The sequence below is a fragment of the Symphalangus syndactylus genome, chromosome X, assembly GCF_028878055.3.
Source record: "Symphalangus syndactylus isolate Jambi chromosome X, NHGRI_mSymSyn1-v2.1_pri, whole genome shotgun sequence".
In the NCBI taxonomy this organism is placed as follows: Eukaryota; Metazoa; Chordata; class Mammalia; order Primates; family Hylobatidae; genus Symphalangus; species Symphalangus syndactylus.
Window position 1 is genome coordinate 84,813,493 of NC_072447.2, and position 26,729 is coordinate 84,840,221.

Here is a 26,729-nt window from a genome sequence, read left to right on the forward strand (position 1 = left end):
AATACTTGATTAAATTCCTTCCTTTTTGTGACTTTTTATTTTTGTTTGTTTGTTTGTTTTGCAAAGGAGTCTTGCTCTGTCGCCCAGGCTGGAGTGCAGTGGCACAATCTTGGCTCACTGCAACCTCCACCTCCTGGGTTCAAGCGATTCTCCTGTCTCAGCCTCCCAAGTAGCTGGGATAACAGGCTCACGCCACCATGCCCAGCTAATTTTTGTATTTTTTTAGTAGAGACGGGGTTTCACCATGTTGGCCAGGCTGGTCTCGATCTCCTGACCTTGTGATCCACCCGCCTCGGCCTCCCCAAGTGCTGGGATTACAGGCGTGAGCCACCATGCCCGGCCGTGACTTTTATTTTTAACTAATTTCAAGCTTACAAAAAAACTGCAAGAAATAGTAGAGAATTCCTGTTTACCAATTTCATGCAGGTTCCACAGTTAATATTTTACATCATTTAGCATTCTCTCTAATAGATAGATATACATTTACATATATATACACACACATACATACATTTTTTTCTGAGCTATTTGAGAGTAAGCTGCAGACATGATGTTTATGATTATTTTAAAGCCATTTTTAGATTATTTATATATTCACATTACACCAGAGGCTGAACTTCACATCAGTTTTGAGTATCAGATTGGAAATTCTTTCTTGAAATATTTGGAATTGTTTGTAATTGTTGCCTCAAGTGCAGGAAAATCAACTTTCCTTTGAATTTATTTAAAAGTTTAAGTAGTGTTGTTACAGCCTGTAGAAAAATTAAAATTAAAATTAAAAAATTAAAATTCATTGTAACCTTTTAACACCCTTACTGTCTCTGTGGAGGATGAAGAAGGCTTTGCTCTTTTGCTTGCCACACTCACAGAGCTAAAGGATACAATTTTATGGATCTTTGTTTAGAGGTCATGCTAAGGTAGCTAAAAGGGGTAGACTACCTCTTATGACTTATTTTAATATAATACTGTACTTCCAGAGTGTGAAAATTGCAGATGGTATTCTAGGTTACCTCTGGTACCTAAAATAACGAAATTGCTCTGGAACAACAGGTAAAGTGATGAACAGAAAAAACTTTTTTTTCATTGTCCAAGTTCACAATTAAGTCTCAATAGTAATTATGAGAGAATGAAGGAAACTTCTGGTTGGATTAAAATGATGGTTTTATTCAAAACCAAAGCGATTTTTTTTTGGCTACTGAGCCTCCTTTTTGTTTTTCTTTGGTTTTTAAAAAAGCATAACAGCAAGTACTATTTGGTAAATTTCACAGTCTGTGTTCTAAATAATATTCTCACAATCTGAATCAGTATCTTTCTGAAGTGATTCAATTAAGACCAAAGACGGGCTAATTAAGGGACACTTTACTATTCAAGGTGTCCTTTGCTGGAATCATCCAAAATCCAAACCTCAGTGGCATGCAGTGTTCACATGTGACAGACTTGTACACCTACCCCCTGAATCTAAAATAAAAGTTGAAATTATTTTTTTAGGCCGGGCGCGGTGGCTCACGCTTGTAATCCCAGCACTTTGGGAGGCCGAGGCGGGCGGATCACGAGGTCAGGAGATCGAGACCACAGTGAAACCCCGTCTCTACTAAAAATACAAAAAAAAAAAAATTAGCCGGGCGTGGTGGCGGGCGCCTGTAGTCCCAGCTACTCGGAGAGGCTGAGGCAGGAGAATGGCGGAAACCCAGGAGGCGGAGCTTGCAGTGAGCCGAGATTGCGCCACCGCACTCCAGCCTGGGCGACAGAGTGAGACTCCGTCTCAAAAAAAAAAAAAAAAAAAGAAATTATTTTTTTTAAATGTCCTTTGCTATACTCAGACCTAGGCTGGCAGCACTGCCATCAACTCAGAGCTTGGTGGAAATGCAGAATCTCAGACCCCACCTTAGATGTATTGAGTCAGAACCTGCATTCTGACAAGCTCCCCCAGGTGATTGTATATGCATTCAGATTTAAGAGGCATTAATATACTTATTTGAGAAGTCTACATTATTCTGTAGGGAAATGGTCAGGTTTTTGTTAAAGTTTCTTCCAAACATGCTCATCTTCAACATCCTGAAAACCAACTCTTCTGTGCAGGGGTTCCTTTGTGTGCTAGCTAAATAGACATGAGCTGGTATTTTGTCTAAGCACAAGAATGAACAAATTAGATAGGCTAGTGGAAATTTGCTCTTTTCTTCCTTTTCTCTACAGGGGAGGAGAAAATCTTTGGCTTTTTTTTTTTTTTCAGGTGCAGGGATGTGTTAGAATAATTTCTCCTTTCTTGGGAGGTAACTAATACTGCAGTGGATAAACTATAACAAAATAGCAGAATTTCAGAGATTTCAGGGGAGCTTCTGGGATGATATGAGCTTCCCCAGTCCATAAAGATTCTCTGAATACTCCATTGTGCAAAATAGACTTTTTGCTGACTTATTCCTTGCCTCTTCTTCCACTGTCCACAGACATATTAAAATTTAAAAATATTATATATGTATGTTAAAAATTCAAACAATATAGAAGTATAGATAGAGGAAATTTATTCATCTGTCTTTCTATTCCTGCCTTAACCCTATTCCCCAGAAGTAGCCACTGTTAATAGTTTGGTATGTAACCCCTCCAGCTTTCTTATGCATGTTCTCATCTATGCATACACTAAAATTAAAAAAAATATCAGCACACTGCAATGCTGTTTTGCAAATTGCTTTTTGTTCCACTTAATATACTGTGAATTGCTTTGATGCCAGTATGCCAATCATCAACATGATGGTAAAATTTCATTATAAAAATAAGAACTATCCATTAACAAACTACTCTCTCTCTGAGATTGGGAGTAGAGATAATGGCTAGAAGAAAAAAAGTTTTGTTTATTCAGGGAGCTCAGATTTTCCTGGGAATTGGGATGGGAAGTTTTGAAATTGGAAGTCACTGCAGAGGAAAGTGTAGAGATAACTTAATGCTAACGGATAGTAGGAACTTGCTCATTTTAAAGGAATAGATTGTCAGTGCCTGGAGGTTTGGATTGTGATGCGAGGCAAGGATGCAGTTGAATGATCAATACTGCAAATGAAAAGAATCTTTCCCTTTCCACCAGACACGAATGAGCCATTGGTAGTAATAGCTCAGCCTTCATCGGAAATGCCGCTTTTGCCTTCAACTAATGAATTTTATACTAAAGGGATGACACCAGTTCAAGACAAGGAGGAAGGAAAGACTTCATCTAAGTGTTACATACAGGTCACTGGCATGACTTGCGCTTCCTGTGTAGCAAACATTGAACGGAATTTAAGGCGGGAAGAAGGTGAGACACTCTTGAAGCTTGTTATTTTATGTGCTAGTTTGGGAACTCCATCTTTTTTGTTCTCTTACATGTTTTGTAACTATGTTTATGATTCTTGGTAAGGCCTCATAAAGATTTTCAGTAATGTGTGGGACAACCCTGATGTCCTGGAAGCCTTAGTGTTTTGTTGCCTTAGATAAAGTTCCTCTCTTGTTTACCTCATGATCACATTTGTATATCTATGAAATTCGTTAAAAAATAGCAGAAAGAAATACAAGAGATTGCTATTTTTTGTAGATCAATCATGGTTGTGTTGGATTTTAAGGAACATAATTTTTTTTTTTTTTTTTTTTTTGTGACTGAGCCTTGCTCTGTCGCCCAGGCTGGAGTGGAGTGGCGCGATCTCGGCTCACTGCAACCTCTGCCTCCTGGGTTGAAGCATTCCTTCTGCCTCAGCCTCCCGAGTAGATGGGACTACAGGCACGCACCACCACGCCCAGCTAATTTTTGTATTTTTAGTAGAGATGGGATTTCACCATGTTGGCCAGGCTGATCTCAAACTCCTGGCCTCAGGTGATCCACCCACCTCGGCCTCCCAAAGTGCCAGGATTACAGGCATGAGCCATCACACACGGCGCATAAATTTTCTTCTAAAGCTATGCCTAAAACTGACAACTAGAATATTTAAGAATTTCATTATTTCTATACCCAGACCAAGCACCAGACCAAAAACAAGTTTGTTTAGAATTATATTGTTCTCTTTGCTTGTGGTAAAAATGTTCACAAGTTACTTAATGTTGTATACAAGTGTTAATTTTAGGTTACAAAATCTTAGAAAATGCATACCACAGTTTTTTAAATTCAGTCACACTCAGATGTTTTAGCTTATTAATTTGCACTCATATTTATAGACTTCCCAGTATAGCACAGTAGATTTGTTAACCATAAAGATATGTGATGATGGCCAGGCACGGTGACTCACACCTGTAATCCCAGCACTTTGGGAGGCCGAGGTGGGCAGATCGCCTGAGGTCAGGAGTTCAAGACCAGCCTGGCCAACATGGTGAAACCCCATCTCTACTAAAAATACAAAAATTAGCTGGGTGTAGTGGCGCACGCCTGGAGTCCCAGCTACTTGGGAGGCTGAGGCAGGAGAATCGCTTGAACCTGAGAGGCGGAGGTTGCAGTGAGCTGAGATCGTGCCAGCCACTGCACTCCAGCCTGTGCAAAAGGGCAAGATTCCATCTCAAAAAGAAAAAAAAAAAAAAGATACGTGATGAGGTTTCATGAGATCAAAGTCATAGATTTGGTACTTTGGCTGCCCTAGCCCTAGGTGTCTTAATGATACATATGGTTAGTCACAGAGCTAAATAAAGAAGTATGGACTAGTATAAGCTTATCTCCACCATTGAGAAAATTACTCAAAATGTATGTAGTAATCACCTCACCTCATATATTAAGGGCAGAACATTATTATGACAAAATGTATGGTATACGGAGTCATCTTCAGTTCAATATTACCTTGTCTGCATTCTATGATTTCTGCTTCAGTTTAGCCTCCATTATGTCTAACTGGAATGCACTCAAGGCTAAAGCTTCTATTATTCTTTTTTAGATTAATTTAAAAAGAAAAGGAGGGAGGTTGCCAAGCAAATGAAAACGAAAAGAAGCATTCAAGGTTTCTATTTAATTTAAGAACCAACTATTTTGGGGCAATTCAGAAATAGCCTTCTTCATGAGACAAGCAATGCCTATGCCAGTTACAATTTTTTTAAGTCTGTTAAGTTGATTCTTCCAATTACTTCCATATTATCCCCTTTACAACCTCTTAGCCCAGTTAGAAATAACTTTAGCCTAGCTGGAGTCACTACATTCATTTTTTTTTTTTAACTAAGTAGCATTGGTCTTCTCTCAATTTAGTCTGTAATATACATATATTTATATATTTTATATGTTATATATAAATATATAAATGTATATTAATATAATATATAAATATATATGTAATTTATATTTTGAGACAAGTCTCACTCTGTTGCCCAGGCTGGAGTGCAGTAGGACCATCTCGGCTCAGTGCAACATCTACCTCCTGGGTTCAAGCGATTTTCCTGCTTTAGCCTCCCTAGTAACTGGGACTACAGGTGTGTGCCACCATGTCTGGCTAATTTTTGTATTTTTATTTTTATTTTTATTTATTTATTTTTTTGAGACGGAGTCTCGCTCTGTCACCCAGGCTGGAGTGCAGTGGCGCAGTCTCGGCTCACTGCAACCTCCGGCTCACTGCAAGCTCCGCCTCCTGAGTTCACGCCATTCTCCTGCCTCAGCCTCTCCGAGTAGCTGGGACTACAGGCGCCCGCCACCACGCCCGGTTAATTTTTTGTATTTTTAGTAGAGACGGGGTTTCATCATGGTCTCGATCTCCTGACCTCATGATACGCCCGCCTCGGCCTCCCAAAGTGCTGGGATTACAAGCGTGAGCCACCGCGCCTGGCCAATTTTTGTATTTTTAGTAGAGACAGAGTTTCACCATGTTGGCCAGGCTGGTCTTGAACTCCTGACCTCAAGTGATCCACCCACCTGGGCCTCCCAAAGTGCTAGGGTTACAGGCATGAGCCACCACACCTGGCCCTGCATTATATTTTTAAAAAATGAATAGAGAGAGTTCTTATTATAGTTTGAAGAGTTTTTTTAAGTATCTGCAATTTACATAAGTATTGAACTTATGTTTTTGACATTTGAAAAATCAAATTTTCCCTTCTATTTCTGTTTGCCCATAGATTACATTCAGCTGAAGCAAAAAGATTTTTTCCTACTTTCTCTGTACCTTTCCCATATTACTGACACTTTCCCATGAACTGATCACCTGAATTGTTTGATACCAACAAAGCCCAAAATGTAAGCACTTTATATAGAAAAATTAGATTATATTAGGTATTTTGTTTTCTTTTTTTCACTGTGTATACGCTTATCTATTTTTTAATTTTTAATTTTTGTGAGTATATAGTAGGTGTATATATTTATAGGGTACATGGGATGTTTTGATACAAATATGCCATGCATAATAATCACATCATGGAAAATGGGGTATCCATCTCTTCAAGTATTTATCCTTTGTGTTATAAACAATTCAATTATATTCTGTTACTTTTAAATGTACAATTAAATTATGATTGACTATAGTCACACTGTTGTGCTATCAAATACTAGGTCCTATTCATTCTTTTTCTTTGTACCCATTAACCATCCCCATTTCCCCTTACAACCCCCACTATCCTGTTTACTTATTTAAAGCTATTAAATTAATATTTAATCATTTTTTCTTTTTTATCAAACCTCAGACTTGACCTATGGACTATTGATCCCCATTCCCTGTCAGGTAGCCATCAAATGCCACAGATTCCTAGAAAGAGCTTCTATTTTTGCTATGTAGAATTAATTTTCTTCCTGGCAATGACAGCAATAGCTGGCCTAGAAAAGTGGAATGGTTGTTAAAAAAAAAGGTTTGCACTAGTGAACAGCATGACTGCCATAAAATGAACTCCTTTTTTTGGTTAACAAGTTGCGTGGGACTTTTTTTCTAGGAATAAGAGCTTTTTAGATTACTGTGTGCCAGACACTAAAACCTGATAATTTAAATAAATGACTATTATTTGATAATATTATAATGTGTATGTTGGTATATTATTGGATTCTTTGCTATAATTATGATTTCATGAGTGCATGAGTTCTTTTCTCTATTTTTTTTTTTTTTTTTTGAGAAAGGATCCTACTCTGTCACAAATGGTGCATTGCAGTGGCATGAACACTGCTTACTGCAGCCTTGACCTCCCAGGCTCAAGTGATCTTCCCACCTCAGCTTCCTGAGTAGCTGAGACCACAGGCATGCACCACCATGCCCAGCTAATTTTTGTATTGTTTTTTGTAGAGACAGGGTTTTGCCATATTGCACAGGCTGGTGTCAAACTCCTGGACTCAAGCGATCCGCCCTCCTTGGCCTCCTGAAGTTCTGGGATTGCAGGCATGAGCTGTCATGCCCAGCCAAGTCCCTTTCTCTAGTACTCTGTCTTATTAGTTTCTAAAAATGCTTTATATTTACAAGATACAGTCTCAAGCAATTGCAATTCATAGGCCTTATTTGGATCCAAGTCAAACAAGAAACTGTTAAACTAGTAAACAGTTATAAGACAATTGTAAAAATGTGAATACTGCCTGGACATTTGATGATATTGAAGAATTATTTTAGGTGTGAAAATGGTATTATGGTTTTTTACAGAGTCTGTATTTTTTAGAGATACATATTTAAATATTTACACATGAAATGATGTGATGTCTGGGACTTGCTTCAGCATAATCCAGGTAGAGAGCAGCGAGTAGAGGGTGTAGGAATGTATATGAAATAAGATTAGCCAAGTATTATGAAGCAAGGTGATAGGCACATCAAGTTTATTATGTTCTTATACACACGCACACACACACACACACACACACATAATTGAAAATTTCCATAATAAAAAATTTAAGAAAAATCAGGCTATCTTTTGGAATAGTTCTAATTGTTTGGGGTCAAGACTGGTATAAAAGTTAAATAATAAATTTCTCCAGATTCAAATCCTTTCATACTTAAGAGAAATCCTTTCATACTTGAGAATACTAAAAAGTAATTATAACATTACTCTTTTTAAAAAGAATGTTATCTGTATTGTTTTTCTTATCAATGCTCTTAGGAATATATTCTATACTTGTGGCCCTGATGGCTGGCAAGGCAGAAGTAAGGTATAATCCTGCTGTTATACAACCCCCAATGATAGCAGAGTTCATCCGAGAGCTTGGATTTGGAGCCACTGTGATAGAAAATGCTGATGAAGGAGATGGTGTTTTGGAACTTGTTGTAAGTAAGATTTCTTGTGTGATTAATAAAATTTCCAGAAAAAAAACTTGGTAAGGTTCAGAGAAGAGTTGTGAAGATAATTAAAGGTGGGGAAAATAAGATATGATGAAAATTAAGGAAACTGGAAAATGGATAAGGTATGATTTAATGGTACTCTTCAAGCATGGAATTTAAAAAGATAATTGTCATATCTCTATTAACCAAAAAAGAATTGGGTTTGAATGAATAAATGAAAATTAACTTTTAAAATATATTATGATTCCTATCTAGTAGCATGTAATTGAATACATTCCAGTACATTAAAGACTCAAATTTTATAAAGTCATAAAACCTGGTGTAAGGCATATTGATTTAAAGTGATCACTTTCTCCAACCCAGCAAATCAGCTGCTAGGATTCTTTCCTGTGGAAATGTGATCATATAGGGCTGGGCATGGTGGCTCACACCTGTAATGCCAGCACTTTGGGAGGCTGAGGCGGGTGGATTACTTGAGGTCAGGAGTTCGAGACCAGCCCAGCCAACATGGTGAAACCCCATCTCTATGAAAAATACAAAAATTAGCCAGGTGTGATGGTGTGCTCCTGTAGTCCCAGCTACTTGGGAGGCTGGGGCATGAGAATCACTTAAACCCAGGTGGCGGAGGTTGCAGTGGGCTGAGATCACACCACTGCACTCCAGCCTGGGTGACAGAATGAGACTTTGTTTTTTTTAAAAAAGGAATATGAACATTCGTAAGATTATATTTATTATATAATTTTAAGAGCAAAAATTTAGAACCAATCTATATTAAATGTCCTTTAATAGGGAATGTTTAAATAAATTATGTATAGACATATTATAGAATACAATATAGATGTTAAAAGAGTAAAATAGATCAATATTAACTGACAAGTAAAGATTTCCAGTACATATTATTTACTTAAGCAAAACAAGTTGCAGTGTAATACTTATGGCATAATCTCATTTAGTAAAAAATGCAAAACTACATGTATGTGTACTTACATATGTATATAAACACCTAGAGAAAGGACTAGTGTATACACATGATTAACAGTGTTTATCTCAGGAAGAGAGTGGGATTGAGGGAGAAGATCAAAGAGAAACTTGCATCTTTTCAACATTGAAATTTTTACAGCTAGAATGTATTTAAATTTATTTGTATAATTTAAAAAATTAAAACAAAAATTTAATCTTGTACCAAAATAAGTTTCAGTTTAAGCAAAAATTCGAATGTAGGCTGGGTGTGGTGGCTCACGCCTGTAATCTCAGCATTTTGGGAGGCCGAGGTGGGAGGATCACTTGAGCCCAGGAGTTCACGACCAGCCCAGGCAACAGGTGAAACCCCGCCTCTACAAAAAGTAAAAATTTAGGCCAGTCATGGTGACTCACGCCTGTAATCCCAGCACTTTGGGAGGCCGAGGTGGGTAGATCACCTGAGGTCAGGAGTTCAAGACCAGCCTGACCAACACGGTGAAACCCGTCTCTACTAAAAACACAAAAATTAGCTGGGTGTGGTGGCTTGCGCCTGTAATGCCAGCTACTCGGGAGGCTGAGGCATGAGAATTGTTTGAACCTGGGAGGCAGAGGTTGCACTGAGCCAAGATTGCACCACTGCACTCCAGCCTGGGCGACACAGTGAGATTCCATCTCAAAAAATAAAAAAATAAATATAAAAATAAAAAATTTAAAAAGTAAATATTTAGCCAGGTGTGGTGGCGTGCATCTGTAGTCCCAGCTACTCGGGAGGCTGAGGTGGGAGGATTGCTTGAGCCTGGGAGGTTGAGGCTGCAGTGAGCTGTGTTCATGCCACTGCACTCCAGCCTAGGTGACAGAGTGAGACCTTGCCTGCCTCCCAAACTTGAATGTAAATAATGAAACCATGAAATTACTAGACGAAATATTTGGAACATTTTTTTCAATATTATGAAACTTTTACACATACAGAAAAGTCAGAAGAATTGTACAGTAGATACCTATATACACCAGCTAGATTTTACAATTAATACTTTACTATATTTGCTTTATCATACATCAATCCATCAATTCATCACTGAAATAATTTTAGACTCACAAGGAAGTAAAAAAAAGTACAGAAAATTTCCATGTAGCCTTCATCTAGCTTTTCTCAATGATAACATCTAATTCATTTATGAAACAATATTGGAGGCCGAGTGCAGTGGCTCATGCCTGTAATCCCAGCACTTTGGGAGGCCGAGGTGGGTGGATCACCTGAAATCAGGAGTTCAAGACCAGCCTGGCCAACATGGTGAAACCCCGTCTCTACTAAAAATACAAAAAATTAGCCGGGCGTGGTGGCACGCGCCTGTAATCTCAGATACTGGGGAAGCTGAGGCAGGAGAATCGCTTGAACCCGGGAGGTGGAGGTTGCAGTGAGCCAAGATCACGCCATTGCACTCCAACCTGGGCAACAGCAGTGAAACTCCATCTCAAAAAAAAAGAAAAAAAAGAAGAAAAAAACAATATTGGAGTAGGAAGCGTTTTTCTAAAACATGATACAAAGCCAATAAAAGAAAAGATTAATGGATTGATGAATTCAGATACCTAAACATTTCTTCTTGGGAGGAAAACACCAAATGGAAAGTCAAAAGGCAATTAAAATAATTATAATTCATATCATAGATGAAGGTTAATTTTTTTCATATATGAATAACTTTTATACATCAATAAGACAAGCGTCAGCACCCCAAAATTTCTTTTCTGTGATAAAGGATATGAACTGACAGTTCACAGAAAAGCAAAAACAATAACTCTTAAACATGAAAAGATGTTCAACTTCATTTGTAATGAGTAAAGCAAATTAAAATGGCACTGAAATACCATTTTCACTTATTGGATTGGTAAAGTTAACAATTTTGTTAACACTGTGTTTCTGATCTCTCATGTATTGCTGGTGGAGTGTACATTGATACAAGCTGCCAACAGAGGAATTTGGCAATATCTGTCAAAGGTGAAATTGCACATAGCCTTTGCCTCAGAAGTTCCACTTGTAGGAATTTATCCAACAGACATGTTTGCATATGTATGAAATGGCGTGTATGCAAAGATGTTCATTATAGTATTGTTTACAATAGCAAAATATGGGGAAAGACTAAATTTCAGTCATTAGGGACTAAATAAATTATGATACATTCATATCATGGGATACTGAGTAGCTATTAAAAACAATGAAAAAGAATGAGTAGGCTTTTATATGTTTTTAAGGATTAAAAAATAATAGCTTTTTTTAAATACCAGAAAACTCACCTTTTTAAAGTATACAACCCAGTGGTTTTTAGTATATTCACAGACTTGTGCAACTATCACCACTATCTGATTTCAAAACATTTTCATCCCCATTAAAATAAAACTCATTAGTAGTCATTCTTTAGTCCTAATCTCTTACCTGTACTGGTTCTACTCTCTCTACCCTAGGCAACCACTAATCTACTTTGTATTTGTATAGATTCGCCTATTCTGGACATTTCATGTAAATGGAATAATATAATATGTAGTCCTTTGTAACCGGCTTCTTTTATTTACCATAGTGTATTCATGGTTGATCCATGTTGTAGCATGTATCATTACTGCATTCCTTTTTATTGCCAAATAATATTCCAATGTATGAATATACTACATTTTGTTGATTTAGTCATCAGTTGATGTATAATTGGGTTGTTTCCACTTTATGAATATTGCTGCTATTATAAATAATGCTGCTATGAACATTCATGTACAAGTTTTTGTGTGAACTTATGTTTTTAATTCCCTTGGGGATATACCTAGATGTGGAATTACTAAGTCATCTAGTAACTCTATATTTAACCTTTTAAGGGACTGCCAGACTGTTTTCTAAAGCAGCTGTACCATTTCATATCCCCACCAACATTGTATTGACATTCCAATTGTTCCGTATGCATGTCAACACTTGCTATTACCTTTTTATTATAGCTATCACAGTGGAAGTGAACTGGTATCTCATTTTGGTTTTGATTTCCATTTCCCTGATGACTAATGACGTTGAGTATCTTTTCTTGTGCTTATTGGCCTTTCATAAATGTTCTTTGGAGAAACAATTCGAGTTTTTGCCTTTTTTTTTTTTTTGAGATGGAGTCTCGCTCAGGCTGGAGTAGCAGTGGCGCGATCTTGGCTCACTGCAAGCCCCGCCTCCCGGGTTCATGCCATTCTCCTGCCTCAGCCTACCGAGTAGCTGGGACTACAGGCACCTGCCACCACGCCCTGCTAATTTTTTGTATTTTTTAGTAGAGATGGTGTTTCACTGTGTTAGCTAGGATGGTCTCGATCTCCTGACCTCGTGATCCGCCCGCCTCGGCCTCCCAAAGTGCTGGGATTACAGGCGTGAGCCACCGCGCTCCACCATTTTTGCCCATTTTTAATTGGATTGTTTTCTTTTTATTACTGAGTTGTAAGAATTCTTTATATATTCTAGATACAAGTCCCTTATCTGATATATGATTTTCAAATATTTTCTCCCATTCTGGTATTGCCTCTTCCTTGGCGGTGTTGTTTAGAGCACAAAAGTTTTCTGGGTACAGCATAGGTGCATGTGCATATATTTATGAGGTATATGAGACGTTTTGATACAGGCATGCAATGAGTAACAAACACATCATATAACATCGGGTATCCATCCCCTCAAGCATTTATCCTTTGTGTTACAGATAATCCATTTATAGTCTTTCAGCTATTTTTAAACGTATGATTAAGTTATTATTGACTATAGTCATCCTGTTGTGCTATGAAATACTATGTCTTATTCATTCTATTTTTTGTACTCCATCTTGTTTTCTTGAATAAATGCTTCCTAGATTGCTGCAAGCTTTTGTTTGATTTCCAGATTTCTGGAAAAAGATGGTTCTTATAATTTCTGCCAGTGTTCTCGTTGCTTTTACAGAGGAGAGAATTTTAGAGGTCTTACTGCACCATTTTCACTGATATCCCTTCAGCAGATATTCTTGAATAAATCCTTCTTAATTTGTGGTATGCCCTTTGGTCAATTTCCAGAGTATTTCAATGGCTGTTTTTTGATACTTTTGTCAGTTTTATCATTGCTTTTTGAGGAAAGGATTTGCTGAGCTCCTCACACAGTCATTCTAGAAGTCATGCCCATCCATTTTATAATTTAACGCCCAGCTAAACTATAACCCCACTCAAGATATAGGGAAAAATACATTTTTAGACATACAAAGTCAAAACACTTTTGCCATCCATTAATTTCACTAAAAGCTATACTAGTGGTTATATACTTCAGCAGGATGAAAAAAAAATCCAGAGGGAAGCAAGACTGGATACAAGAAACAATAATAAATGTCAAATCTTCTATCACTGAGTAGTAGTGACAGGAATTTGGAGACTTTTAATGAGATCCTCTTTTATCTGGGACCATATATTTGTTCAATGTGGTATAAAAATGGTATCCTAATGATCATATCTAAAGCATACTAGTAGTGCAATTAAGATCTTGTGTGGCAATCCCATGAGTCCTTTTAGTAAAAAGTGGTAACTCAGGCTGGGCACGGTGGATCACTTGAGGTCAGGAGTTCGAGACCAGCCTGGCCAACATGGTGAAACCCCCATCTCTACAAAAAAGACAAAAAATTAGCCGGGTGTGGTAGAACATGCCTGTAACCCCAGCTACTTGTGAGGCTGAGGCAGAAGAATCACTTGAACCTGGGAGGCGGAGGTTGCAGTGAGCCGAGATCGCGCCACTGCATTCCAGCCTGGGCGACAGAGCGAGAGACTCTGTCTCAAAAAAAAAAAAGTGGTAACTCATGTTTAATGGTGGAAAAAGTATATTCCTGAAGAACAAATGCTTTGTCTTTAACAGGTGAGGGGAATGACGTGTGCCTCCTGCGTACATAAAATAGAGTCTAGTCTCACAAAACACAGAGGGATCCTATACTGCTCCGTGGCCCTGGCAACCAACAAAGCACATATTAAATATGACCCAGAAATTATTGGTCCTAGAGATATTATCCATACAATTGAAGTAAGTGCCAAGAATTTATGTTTCTGTGTTCTTACCTATTTAATCAGCACTCCCGTGAATCATTTCTGGTTTGCATCAGATAGAGGCAATGAAAAAAAAATCTAGCTCCTTTGAATACTTCAAACAAGATCTGTCTCAAAATTTAATGTAAACATGTCTGCATTTTTTTTTTTGGTCTTTTTCAGGAGCAAACAAGTTAGAACCACAAAACACTTAAATATTTAGAAAATGGAAATAAAGTATAATTTGTTATAAATAAGATTCATATTAGTTACTAAGAAAGTGAAGGATCCTGCTTGATGGCTTTTTGTTTGTTAGGTCAAAACAAAAGACCTATTTTTAAGTTAAAGTAAGAAATTTAAAAGACTAAACCCAGCTAGACATAGTGGCTCATGCCTATAATCTCAGCATTTTGAGAGGCCTAGACAGCAGAATCACTTGAGGCCAGGAGTTCAAGACCATCCCGGGCAATGTAGCGAGACCCTGTCTCTGCAACAAAAATTAAAATAATTAGCCAGGTGTGGTGCCAAGCACCCACAGTATTAATCCCACGAGAAGCAGAGGTAGGAGGATTGCTTAAGCCCAGGAGTTGAAGGTTACCGTGAGAGAGACCTTGTCTCTAAAACAAACAAACAAATAAACACAACCCTTTCTTTGTGACAGATTCATCCTGTGTTCTTCAATAAATCTTAAGTGGTAATACATGTGAATGTATTTTAAAAGTTTCAGTATGCTATAGAATTGGTATTTAAGTGATTTAAAGCATTTTAATAGTTCAGTTAAGATCCTATTAGTGTAGATGACATTATCATTACCATTTTTGTGAAACTAGTTTTACTGAGTACCTACTATGTGCCAGTTACCAAGATTGCAAAGCTTCAACCCTTAATTCTCACAGCAATGTGGTCATATTCATTTTGGAGGTGAGGAAACCCAGGTTAAGAGAAGTTAAGTTACTTATCCAAAGTCATAGCTAGTAACTTTCATAACTGGGATTTGAGCCTAATTACTCTGACTCCAAAGCTCATGCTTGTTCTATTCACTGTGCACGGCCAACAAATGTAAGATGGCAGCATTTCCCCTAGCAGTTGGAAATATAATGTGTATTACTATCTACGGTCAGATAAGTCTTGCTTAGGGATAGTTTCCTTTTTATACTTTGTTTTATTGGGGAAAATGATTTATGTTCATGTTCTTTTTCTGATAAAACAAGACTAAATACTGCATATGCAAGGCCTTGAATAATATGTTTAGTATGGTGCTAGCTTTTTTTTTTTTTTTTTTTTTGAGACAGAGTCTCACTCTGTCGCCTGGGCTGGAGTGCAGTGGCGTGATCTCAGCTCACTGCAACCTCCGCCTCCTGGGTTCAAGCGATTCTCCTGCCTCAGCTTCCCGAGCAGCTGGGATTACAGGCACCTGCCACTACATCCAGCTAATTCTTTGTATTTTTAGTAGAGACGGGGTTTCACCATGTTGGCCAGGCTGCTCTCAAGCTCCTGACCTTGTGATTTGCCCGCCTTGGCCTCCCAAAGTGCTGGGATTACAGGCATGAGCCACTGTGCCCGGCCTGGTGCTAGCTTTTATGGCCTATTAATGAGAACCTCTACTGAAGACAGTTGTACTTGAGTTAAACTGTTATATGTAGGATAGATATTAACTAGCATTAAGGAAATACTCATTTCTTTTATGAAAGATTGGAAACAAATGCAATCAAGAGCAGGAAGCACATCTTCATCTTTGTATTCCCCAGAGTGACATGCCCTCAGTAATTGAACTGTTCTTAATGACAATACCATGGCTTAGAATTTCTCTATACAATATTTATATGTTCAGTGAAATAATTTTTTCTCATGAATTTCCTTAGAGCTTAGGTTTTGAAGCTTCTTTGGTCAAGAAGGATCGGTCAGCAAGTCACCTAGATCATAAACGAGAAATAAGACAGTAAGTACTTTTGGAGTGTCAGTAAAAAACAAATTTTGACTCCCTATTACAAATTTAACATCCTTTTTGCATGTCAGTTTTTATAATATCATCCTTATACTGGATGAAATGGTCACAATGTATATCTCTCTGTAGTACATAGAATCTTTACCCATTAGCTATTTATGACCATGATTTTTCTTTTTTTATTTTTTCCATATAAGATGGAGACGGTCTTTTCTTGTGAGTCTGTTTTTTTGTATTCCTGTAATGGGGCTGATGATATATATGATGGTTATGGACCACCACTTTGCAACTCTTCACCATAATCAAAACATGAGTAAAGAAGAAATGATCAACCTTCATTCTTCTATGTTCCTGGAGCGCCAGATTCTTCCAGGATTGTCTGTTATGAATTTGCTGTCCTTTTTATTGTGTGTACCTGTACAGGCAAGTGAATTGTTAGCAAATATATTTGTTAATAATGAAAAATAAGCAAAATTTGGCAGGCAGGGTTTATTTTCAACTACAAAACTGATGTTAGCTAGAAGTCTGATCATTTTATGCCATATGCTTTACAAAAATAATCTTCAACTGGGTAGTTATTTAAGTAGATAATAGATGCCATTTGACCCCTAAGAAAGAGTTCAAGATTTTTGGATTTGGTATTTATATCTGCTACTGTATATAACTTTATTTTATTTTTCAATTTTTATTTATCTATTTTTTTTTTTTAGAGATGTGGTTTTGCTCTGTCACCCAGGCTGGAATGCAGTGGTGTAAGCACAGCTCACTGCGGTCTTGAACTCCTGTGCTCAAGCAGTCCTTCTGCCTCAGCCTTCTGAGTAGCTGGGACTTCCAGGCACTAGCCACTGCACCCAGCTCAATGACTTTATTTTTGTTATTTCTTCCTGGCACTTCAGTTCATTACTTTCTGTATGTTTTAAACTCTTTTTTTGAGATAAACTTTTACTGTGGAATAGAATACTTCTAGCAAATAAATCTTTTCCTTTATCTGATCCTTATAAAAGGCAATAATGATTTTAAAAAACATCTTAGTTTCTCTGTTTTAATGACATAAGCTTTCCAGTTATATTTACCAACAAAAACGGCCAACAGATTTCATAGCTTGTGATACACCACTTAGTTTGAGTTTTGGAAAGATGGGTGAGTTTTGCACAAAAAAATTCTTGAGAAAATGTAATTCCTTTCCTAGTTCTTGTTTTTGCTAGCCTCAGAAAGAAAAATCTGCTTGGTGTGATGGCTCATGCCTGTAATCCCAGCTACTTGGGAGGCTGAGGCAGGAGGATTGCTTGAGGCCAGGAGTTTGAGACCAGCCTGGGCAACATAGCAAGACTGTCTCTTTTTAAAAAAAAAAAAAAAAGGAAGAAATATCTGATTTTCCTTGTATTATGGAATATCCATTGGATCATAGATGATAGCCCCACAGGCTTGTGCAGCAATTTGAATACCTCCCTCTGCATGTACATCTATTGAAATACAAACACGATTGTTTTGGCTTAATCTCCCTTTAGTGTTTATGGATTAGCTAAAAGCCAAAGAAAGTGACTATTGATACTTTAAGTTATTGAGATATATATGTGAATTTCAGCATTTTTAAAAATTCAATGATTATCATTCCTATATTGCAGTTTTTCGGAGGCTGGTACTTCTACATTCAGGCTTATAAAGCACTGAAGCATAAGACAGCAAATATGGACGTACTGATTGTGCTGGCAACCACCATTGCATTTGCCTACTCTTTGGTTATTCTTCTAGTTGCAATGTATGAGAGAGCCAAAGTGAACCCTATTACTTTCTTTGACACACCCCCTATGCTGTTTGTGTTTATTGCACTAGGCCGATGGCTGGAACATATAGCAAAGGTAAAGTAAGAAAGAGTGACATTTGTTAACATGTTGGGTGGATAAATGACCATAGTATTTTTTAGGCCAATCATTGGAAATACATGTTTTTATGTAGTTAACCATCTACTGAAAGACGTATTTTCATTTGGGCAATATTTTAAGTTAAATATCAGTTTAGAAGATTTACCAAATATGAAATTAATACTGTAGATAGTACAGTATGTCTGTTTATTTTAAAAGAGAGAGACAAACGAGAAATACTTATCACTTATTTACTTACATCACATTATTAATTGAAAAATTGACATGACCACATGGTTTAAAATAATGATAGAAAAAATTCACCCATATTCCCTTGCTATAATGTAAATCATTTTCTAATTCCATTCTACATACCTTTCTACTTAACAGAGTTGCAAATGTAGTATTCATACTACTTTGTATGCTTAACACTATAAAATTTTTCCCCATTTTTGCAGTCTAGATTATTATCTAATATTTCTGACTAAGTCTGTCACATCAGTTTGCTTTAATTTACTAAACCATTTAGGTGTTTTTCACCATTAGATTGTTCCTAATTTTTTATTTTTAGATAATCCTGCATTGAACATATTCATGTCTAATAGTCATTTCCATTGAGCTAATATCTTAGAAGACATTACAAAGGATGTGCTTACTGGGTTAAAGGGCATAAATATTTCTCTGGTTCATGGTACAAATTGTAACAGTTTTTGCCAGCGGGGGTATGTCAGTGAAGTATTTTTACTACAACTTCACCAGCATTGCATCCCCCACAAATTCTTGCTAAGTTAATAGACATTAAATGATATTACAGGGTTACTTTAGTTTGTGTTTCTTCCATTAATGGTGGGGATAAACATTTTTTCATCATCGGATGTTTATATTTCCTTTTGAATGATTTGTCTGTATATGTTCTTTGCCTGTATGTTTATTGGGCTCCTCGTGTTTTTCTTATTAATTTATATAATTTCTTCATAAATTATACCTAATAATACTTTTAAAAATATTTTGTGTACTTTTAGGCTGGGCGCGGTGGCTCATGCCTGTAATCCCAGCACTTTGGGAGGCCGAGGTGGGTGGATCACGAGGTCAGGAGTTTGAGACCAGCCTGGCCAACATGGTGAACCCCATCTCTACTAAAAATACAAAAATTAGCCGGCATGGTGGCACGTGCCTGTAATGCCAGCTACTCGGGAGGCTGAGGCAGGAGAATTGCTTGAACCCAGGAGGCAGGGGTTGCAGTGAGCCAAGATCATGCTACTGCACTCCAGCCTGGGTAACAGAGTGAGACTCTGTCTCAAAAAAATAAATAAATAAAAAATAAAATATTTTGTGTACTTTGTCTTTGTGAAGTGAAACATTTTCTAGTGAAACATTTTCATATTAATTTTTAAACAAATTAATATTCCTAAAGCTGTCCTTTGGGTAAATGCTAAAGATTGTATTTTTATTTTAGTTAAGACCTGAACTTTTTCTTCCTTAGCATTTTCAATGTGTTTGTTTTAATTTATAGGGCAAAACATCAGAGGCTCTTGCAAAGCTAATTTCACTACAAGCTACAGAAGCAACTATTGTAACTCTTGATTCTGATAATATCCTCCTCAGGTATTTATCTTCCCTCTTCCCTCTTCTCTTTTTTTAACTTCTTAAAAAAATTTCAAATATATACAGAAGTAGAAAAAGGACTATTATGAATTCACATAATCTGTCTCCCAGATAAAAAAATTATCCACATTTTGCCATACTTCATCTATCCATTTTGTCTGTCTGTCTTGTTGCAGTAGTATTAAACCAAATTTCAGTCATATTGTTTTACTGCTAAATATTCTGTATTATCTCTAAAAAAGGATACATTCTGATATAACTATACTACCGTATTGTACCTAACAAAATGAACATTAATTCCTTAATGTCACCTAAGACCCAATTCATATTCACATTTCTCCTGTTGTCTCCAAAATGTTTTAAGTCTCTTTGCCTGAAATAGAATTCAAACAAGATCCATGCATCATAGCATTTGACTATCATATGGCTTATGTTCTTTTAATCTAAAACAGTGCCTCCCTTCTTTCTTCTCATAGTCCTTCCTTCCCTCCTCCCACAAAACAATTGACTTGAAGAAATAGCCATTAGTTGTTCTGTAGAATATCCCACAATCTGAATTTATCCTTTGTTTCCTTTTGGTTTCATTTAACTTGTTCTATAACTCCTATGTTACTTGTAAATTGGAAGATAAAGCTAAAGACTTGATTAGATTTCAGTCTTTTGTATTTCTCATTTTTATACTCATAAAATTGTTTAGGCAAAGTTACATAATAAAGACATTTTTAGTTAAATGAAACCCATTACATTATTTTTTAAACTTTCATTTTTAATTTAATGACTGTTCAAAAAAATAGAGTGCCTACTTTGTGCTAGCTACTGTGCTGTTCACTAACAGTGAGCAAGACTGACATACTAGTTCCTAGTTTAAATGTTGGTTCTAGCTTCCATTGGTAGTAATTATGGAGCCACAAGCTTGACGTGAACTAAAGAGCTTACATGGAGAGGTCAGGGTAGGAAGCATATTATCATGGTGCTTTTTATGTTAACTTATATCCAGTGAAGAACAAGTGGATGTGGAACTTGTACAACGTGGAGATATCATTAAAGTAGTTCCAGGAGGCAAATTTCCAGTGGATGGTCGTGTTATTGAAGGACATTCTATGGTAGATGAGTCCCTCATCACAGGTATGTTCTTTCAAAGGATCATGACCAAAATGTTAAGAAAAATAGACATGAAAGATGAAGCACTTTTTGTAGAAGCTATGAATAGCTAAATTATGAACAAAGAGAATAAGTTCTTTTAAGACTGTATTAAATCAATTTCCTCAGATTTACTTTGTGGCTTTAGTTATGCTATTAGTCCATTTTCACATTGCTATAAAAAAATACCTGAAACTGGGTAATTTATAAAGCCAAGAGGTTTAATTGACTCACAGTTCCGCATGTCTGGGGAGGCCTCAGGAAACTTGTAATCATGGTGGAGGAGAAGGGGAAGCAAGGACCTTCTTCACAAGGCAGCAGGAGAGAGAAGTACTAGCAGGTGAAATACCAGATGCTTATAAAACCATAAGGTCTCATGAGAACTCACTCACTATCATGACAACAGAATAGGGGAAACTGCCCCCTTGATTCAATCACCTCCCCTCCTCGACGTGTGGGGATTACAATTTGAGATGAGATTTCGGTGCGGACACAGAGCCAAACCATATCATCCCACCCTTGACCCCTCCCAAATGTCATGTCTTTTCACATTTCAAAACCAATCATGCCTTCCCAACAGTCCCCCAAAGTCTTATTTCAGCATTAACTCAAAAGTCCACAATCTAAAGTCTCATCTGAGACAAGGCAAGTCCCTTCCACCTATGAGGCTGTAAAATAAAAAACGAGTTCCTTCCAAGATACAGTGGGGGTACAGGCATTGGATAAATGCTCCCATTCCAAGTGGGAGAAATTGGCCAAAACAAAGGGGCTACAGGCCCCATGCAAGTCCAAAGTCCGTGGGGCAGTCATTAAATCTTAAAGCTCCAAAATGATTTCCTTTGACTTCACGTCTCACATCCAGGTCACGCTGATGCAAGAAGTGGGCTCCCAAGGTCTTGGGCAGATCCACCCCTGTGGCTTTGCAGGGTACAGCCCCTGCCACTGGCTGCTTTCACGGGCTGGTGTTGAGTGTCTGTGGCTTTTCTAGGTACACAGTATAAGCTGTTGGTGGATCTCTACCATTCTGTGGTCTGGAGGATAGTGGCCCTCTTCTCACAGCTCCACTAGGCAGTGCCCCATTGGGGACTCTGTGTGGGGGCTCCAAACTCACATTTCCCTTCTGCACTGCCCTAGCAGAGGTTTTCCATGATGGCTCCTCCCCTGCAGCAGACTTCTGCCTGGGCATCCAGGCATTTCCATACATCCTCTGAAATCTAGACAGAGGTTCCCAAACCTCAGTTCTTGACTTCTGTGCACCTGCAGGCCCAACACCACGTGGAAGCTGCCAAGGCTTGGGGCTTGCACCCTCTGAAGCAATGGCCTGAGTTGTACCTTGACCCCTTTTAGCCATGACTGGAGCTGAAGCCGCTGGGATGCAGGATACCATGTCACTGAGGCTGCACAGAGCATCAGAGGCCCTGGTTCCCAGCCCACAAAATTTTTCTCCTAGGCCTCAGGGCCTGTGATGGGAGGGGCTGCTGCCAAGATCTCTGACATGTCCTGGAGATGTTTTCCCCATTGTCTTGGTGATTAACATTTGTTCCTTGTTACTTATGCAAATTTCTGCAGCCTGCTTGAATTTCTCCCCAGAAAATGGGTTTTTCTTTTCTATTGCATTGTCAGGCTGTGAATTTTCCAAGCCTTTATGCTTTGCTTCCTTTTTAAACGTAAGGTCCAATTTCAAACCATCTCTTTGTGAACACATAAAACTGAATGCTTTCAGAATAATGCAGGTCATGTCTTGAATGCTTTGCTGCTTAAAAAATTTCTTCTGCCAGGTATCATAAATCATCTCTTTCAAGCTCACTATTCCACAGATCTCTAGGGTGGGGGAAAAATGCCACCCATCTCTTTTCTTTTTTCTTTTTTTTTTTTTGAGACGGAGTCTCACTCTGTCGCCCAGGCTGGAGTGCAGTGGCACGATCTCGGCTCACTGCAAGCTCTGCCTCCCGGGTTCACCCCATTCTCCTGCCTCAGCTGCTCGAGTAGCTGGGACTACAGGCACCTGCCACCACACCTGGCTAATTTTTTGTATTTTTTAGTAGAGACAGGGTTTCACTGTGTTAGCCAGGATGGTCTCAATCTCCTGACCTTGTGATCAGCCTGCCTGGGCCTCCCAAAGTGCTGGGATTACAGGCGTGAGCCACCGCGCCCAGCCACCATCCATCTCTTTTCTAAAGCATAGCGTGAGGGACCTTTACTCCAGTTCCCAATAAGTTCCTCATCTCCATCTGAGACCACCTCAGCTTGGACTTCATTGTTCACATCACTGTCAGCATTCTGATCAAAACCATTCAACAAGTTTGGCTGGGCACAGTGGCTCATGCCTGTAATCCCAGCACTTTGGGAGGCCGAGGCTGGTGGATCGCTTAAGGTCTGGAGTTTGAGACCAGCCTGACCAACATGGTGAAACCCCGTCTCTACTAAAAATATAAAATTAGCCGGGTGTGGTGGAGCATGCCTGTAATCCTAGCTACTTGGGAGGCTGAGGCAGAAGAATCACTTGAACTCAAGAAGCAGGGGTTGCAGTGAGCCGAGATTGCTCCATTGCACTCCAGCCTGGGCAAGAAGTGCGAAACTCTGTTACAAAAACAAAAAAACAAAAAAACCTAAAACCATTCAACAAGTTTCTATGAAGTTCCAAGCTTTCCCACATTTTCCTGTCTTTTTCTGAGCCCTCCAAACTGTTCCAGCCTCTGCCCATTACCCAGTTCCAAAGTCGCTTCCCCATTTTCAAGTATCTTTATAGCAGTGTCCTACTCCCTGTGGTAACAACTTACTCAATTTACTACATTAGTCAGTTTTCACACTGCTCTAAAGAAATACTCAACACTGGGTAATTTATGAAGGAAGGAGATTTAATTGATTCACAGTTCTGCATGACTGGGAAGGCCTCAGGAAACTTAAAATCTTGGCAGAAGGTGAAGGGGGCCTTCTTCATAAGGACCTTCTTCATAAGGCAACAGTAGAGAGAAGTGCCAGCAGGGGAAATGCCAGACACTTATAAAACCATCAGATCTTGTGAAAACTCACTCATCACAAGAACAGCATGGGGGAAATGCCCCCACATGACTCAATCACCTCCCTCCCTTGACATGGGATTATAGGTCCCTCCCTCAACATGTGGGGATTACAATTAGAGATGAAACTTGGGTGGGGACACAGAGCCAAACTGTATCAACTATTGAAGGCTTTTATCACTGGAGATTATTAGCTACTAGCATGCATAACCAAAGGAAGTTGTCTCAGTTTCCTGTAGAACTTGATGGACTTTGGCAAATTTTCCTGGGCAAATACCTATTCTGCCCTTCCTGCTGTAAAGACTGGTCTAATCTGAGCTATGACACGAGTCCAGGTTTTCCACATCAGGGTCTACTCTAAGGGAATAGGCCTGGCATAGTTTTAGAAATTTTAGGTAACTAAGGCCAATCTGAAGCAGAATCAAAATGATACCTTTCCCATCTCAACTCTCTGATAGTCCTAGAAGAAGCTCAGTTTATGAACCATGTGGAAATAATTTAGTACTGTGTGTTTCTTTCTTCCTTTCTTTTTTTTTTTTTTTTTTTTTGAGACAGGGTCTTACCCTGTCACCCAAGCTGGAGTGCAGTGGCACAATCTTGACTCATGGCAACCTCTGCCTCCCAGGCTCAAACAATCCTCCCACCTCAGCCTCCCACGTACCTGGGACTACAGGCGCATGCCACCATGCCTGGCTAACTTTTGTATTTTTTTGTAGAGATCGGGTTTTGCCATGTTGCCCAGTCTCGAACTCCTGAGCTCAAGCCATCTGTCTGCCTCAGCCTCCCAAAGTGCTAGGATTACAGGCATGAGCCACTGTGCCCAACGAGACTGTGTGTTTCTCAATAGGGGTGCTATTGCCAGTTTGGATGGGGCAATTCTTAGTTCTGGGGGACTCTCTTACACACTGTAGTACAATTCAGTGCCCCTGACCCTGGCACTGGCATACTAAATCGAGGTAGTAGCACCCCCTTCCCCATCCCATGCAGTCATTATTACAAACGAAAACTCCCTCCCACATTTCTAAATGTTCCTTGAGAACAGGTTAAGAACCGATGTTCTAGGACTAGGGTGAAACTCTAAAAGTATCTGCCAACAAGAGCTACCATACAGGTTTTTCCAGTTCAAGGTTTATATTCCTGGCTTTGGCCTAGAACTGATATAAGGAAAAAGGGAAAGCAACTTTCACCTAGGCATTTGTTCAGATTCTATTTTATATCTAGAGATTTTTGACAAGTAACAAATAATGATATGTTTCATGATAGTGATCATTTATGCTCCTTAAATCTATCTTTACTCTCCATACAGGGGAGGCAATGCCTGTGGCTAAGAAACCTGGCAGCACAGTGATTGCTGGTTCCATTAACCAGAACGGGTCACTGCTTATCTGCGCAACACATGTTGGAGCAGACACAACCCTTTCTCAAATTGTCAAACTTGTGGAAGAGGCACAAACATCAAAGGTAAATTAACTCCCTAGGAGAAACACAAACTATTTTCTTTAAAGCCTTCTCAGTATAAATCTTCACCTAGTTTTTACGTTTTCCAATAAAAATTTTAGTTGCATGAATATGGAGTTCGTTTGTTTTTGTTTTGAGATAGGGTCTCACTCTGTTGTCGAGGCTGGAGTGCAGTGGCACTATCATGGCTCACTGCACCCTTGACCTCCTAAGTTCAAGCGATCCTTCTGCCTCAGCCTCCCGAGTAGCTGGGACTGTGTGTGGGCACATGCCACCACACCCAGCTAATTAAAAAAAATTTTTTTATAGAAATAGGGTCTCCCTAAGTTGCCCAGGATGGTCTCGAACTCCTGGACTCAAGCTATCATCCTGCCTTAGTCTCTCAAAGTGTTGGGAAGTGTGAGCCACCACACCTGGCCATTAACATGAAGTTTGTTAAAATATTTCTATTTGTGCTAACTACTAAATATACACTGCATTCAGTATCAGAAAAGACTTTGATATGCTTCTTCTTCTTCTTCTTCTTCTTCTTCTTGTTATTTTAAATTATAGGCTCCTATCCAGCAGTTTGCAGACAAACTCAGTGGCTATTTTGTTCCTTTTATTGTTTTTGTTTCCATTGCCACCCTCTTGGTATGGATTGTAATTGGATTTCTGAATTTTGAAATTGTGGAAACCTACTTTCCTGTAAGTGACTTGTAATAACTCTTTACCATATGCAGAACAATTTGTGAGTCTTTTGCATTAGTAATTCATTGGAAATAACTTTAATAATTACCAGGATCTTTAAGGGTTTGGAGTGGGAAGGTGATAAGAATAATATTTGCATTTTTATAAATAAAAAAAATTTCCTTTTGGAAAAAAAATTTTATTATGAGTTGTGATTTTCCAAAAGCAAATACCAAACTTCTACATGTTATGCTTAGCCTCATTTCTGACATGGTTTTGCTTTCACAAAGGACTATAGATATATTGAGGAAAACCTCAGGATTTCAGCTCTGTCGTTTACTGTCAATGTGATCTTAGACTACTTAATTGCTCTCTGAGCTTCAGTTTCCTCAACTATAAAGTAAGGTTTTAATAATACCCATTTTGTGTAACTTAAGGTTGTTGTGAAGATTAAATAATATATTAGAAATAATTTGTAATTTATTAAATGCTTTACAAATATATTATTAGTGTCTACTCATCTAGTTCTCTGATGCTGTCTATGGTGTTGTAAAGTGGTAAAGTAAAACTGGACTGTGCCTCAAATTAGATATAGAAACTTTAAGTCATGTAAGTTTTACTATCCTCAGTTCTCTTATCTGTAAAATAGGGAAAATAATACCTAAGATACAGGATTGGAATTAGTATAGGTGAAAGCATCTAACATATTGACAAATGCAGGTGACAGCCAAGGGTCCCCCTGCGAAACCCCTGTAGGTTGAAAACCTTCAAGCCTAAAACATCCTGAAGGTTGAAAAACCGGACTGCTGGTCCCAGATGAAGCCTGCCCTACTCCCCTACCCCCGACTGATTCTTTCTAAATAATGTCCACCTA

The 26,729-nt window shown here is 38.4% G+C and overlaps 1 protein-coding gene across 12 annotated transcripts in view; it reads left to right on the forward strand.

The window, feature by feature from the left end:
• ATP7A (ATPase copper transporting alpha) overlaps window positions 1–26,729 on the forward strand; it is a 135,912-nt gene that overhangs the window by 84,199 nt on the left and 24,984 nt on the right. For 4 of the 12 annotated variants that reach the window (XM_063634675.1, XM_063634679.1, XM_063634676.1 and 1 more), the window contains exons 5-13: window positions 3,074–3,280; window positions 7,984–8,147; window positions 13,993–14,154; window positions 16,019–16,095; window positions 16,299–16,524; window positions 17,727–17,960; window positions 19,477–19,568; window positions 20,566–20,693; window positions 25,035–25,189. In XM_063634675.1, coding sequence (XP_063490745.1) covers window positions 3,074–3,280; window positions 7,984–8,147; window positions 13,993–14,154; window positions 16,019–16,095; window positions 16,299–16,524; window positions 17,727–17,960; window positions 19,477–19,568; window positions 20,566–20,693; window positions 25,035–25,189 — 1,445 coding nt within the window. Of the gene's footprint in view, window positions 1–3,073; window positions 3,281–7,983; window positions 8,148–13,992; window positions 14,155–16,018; window positions 16,096–16,298; window positions 16,525–17,726; window positions 17,961–19,476; window positions 19,569–20,565; window positions 20,694–25,034; window positions 25,190–25,738; window positions 25,874–26,729 lie in introns of all 12 variants that reach the window. The other 8 variants (XM_055268559.2, XM_063634678.1, XM_063634672.1 and 5 more) reach the window with 5 other exon arrangements.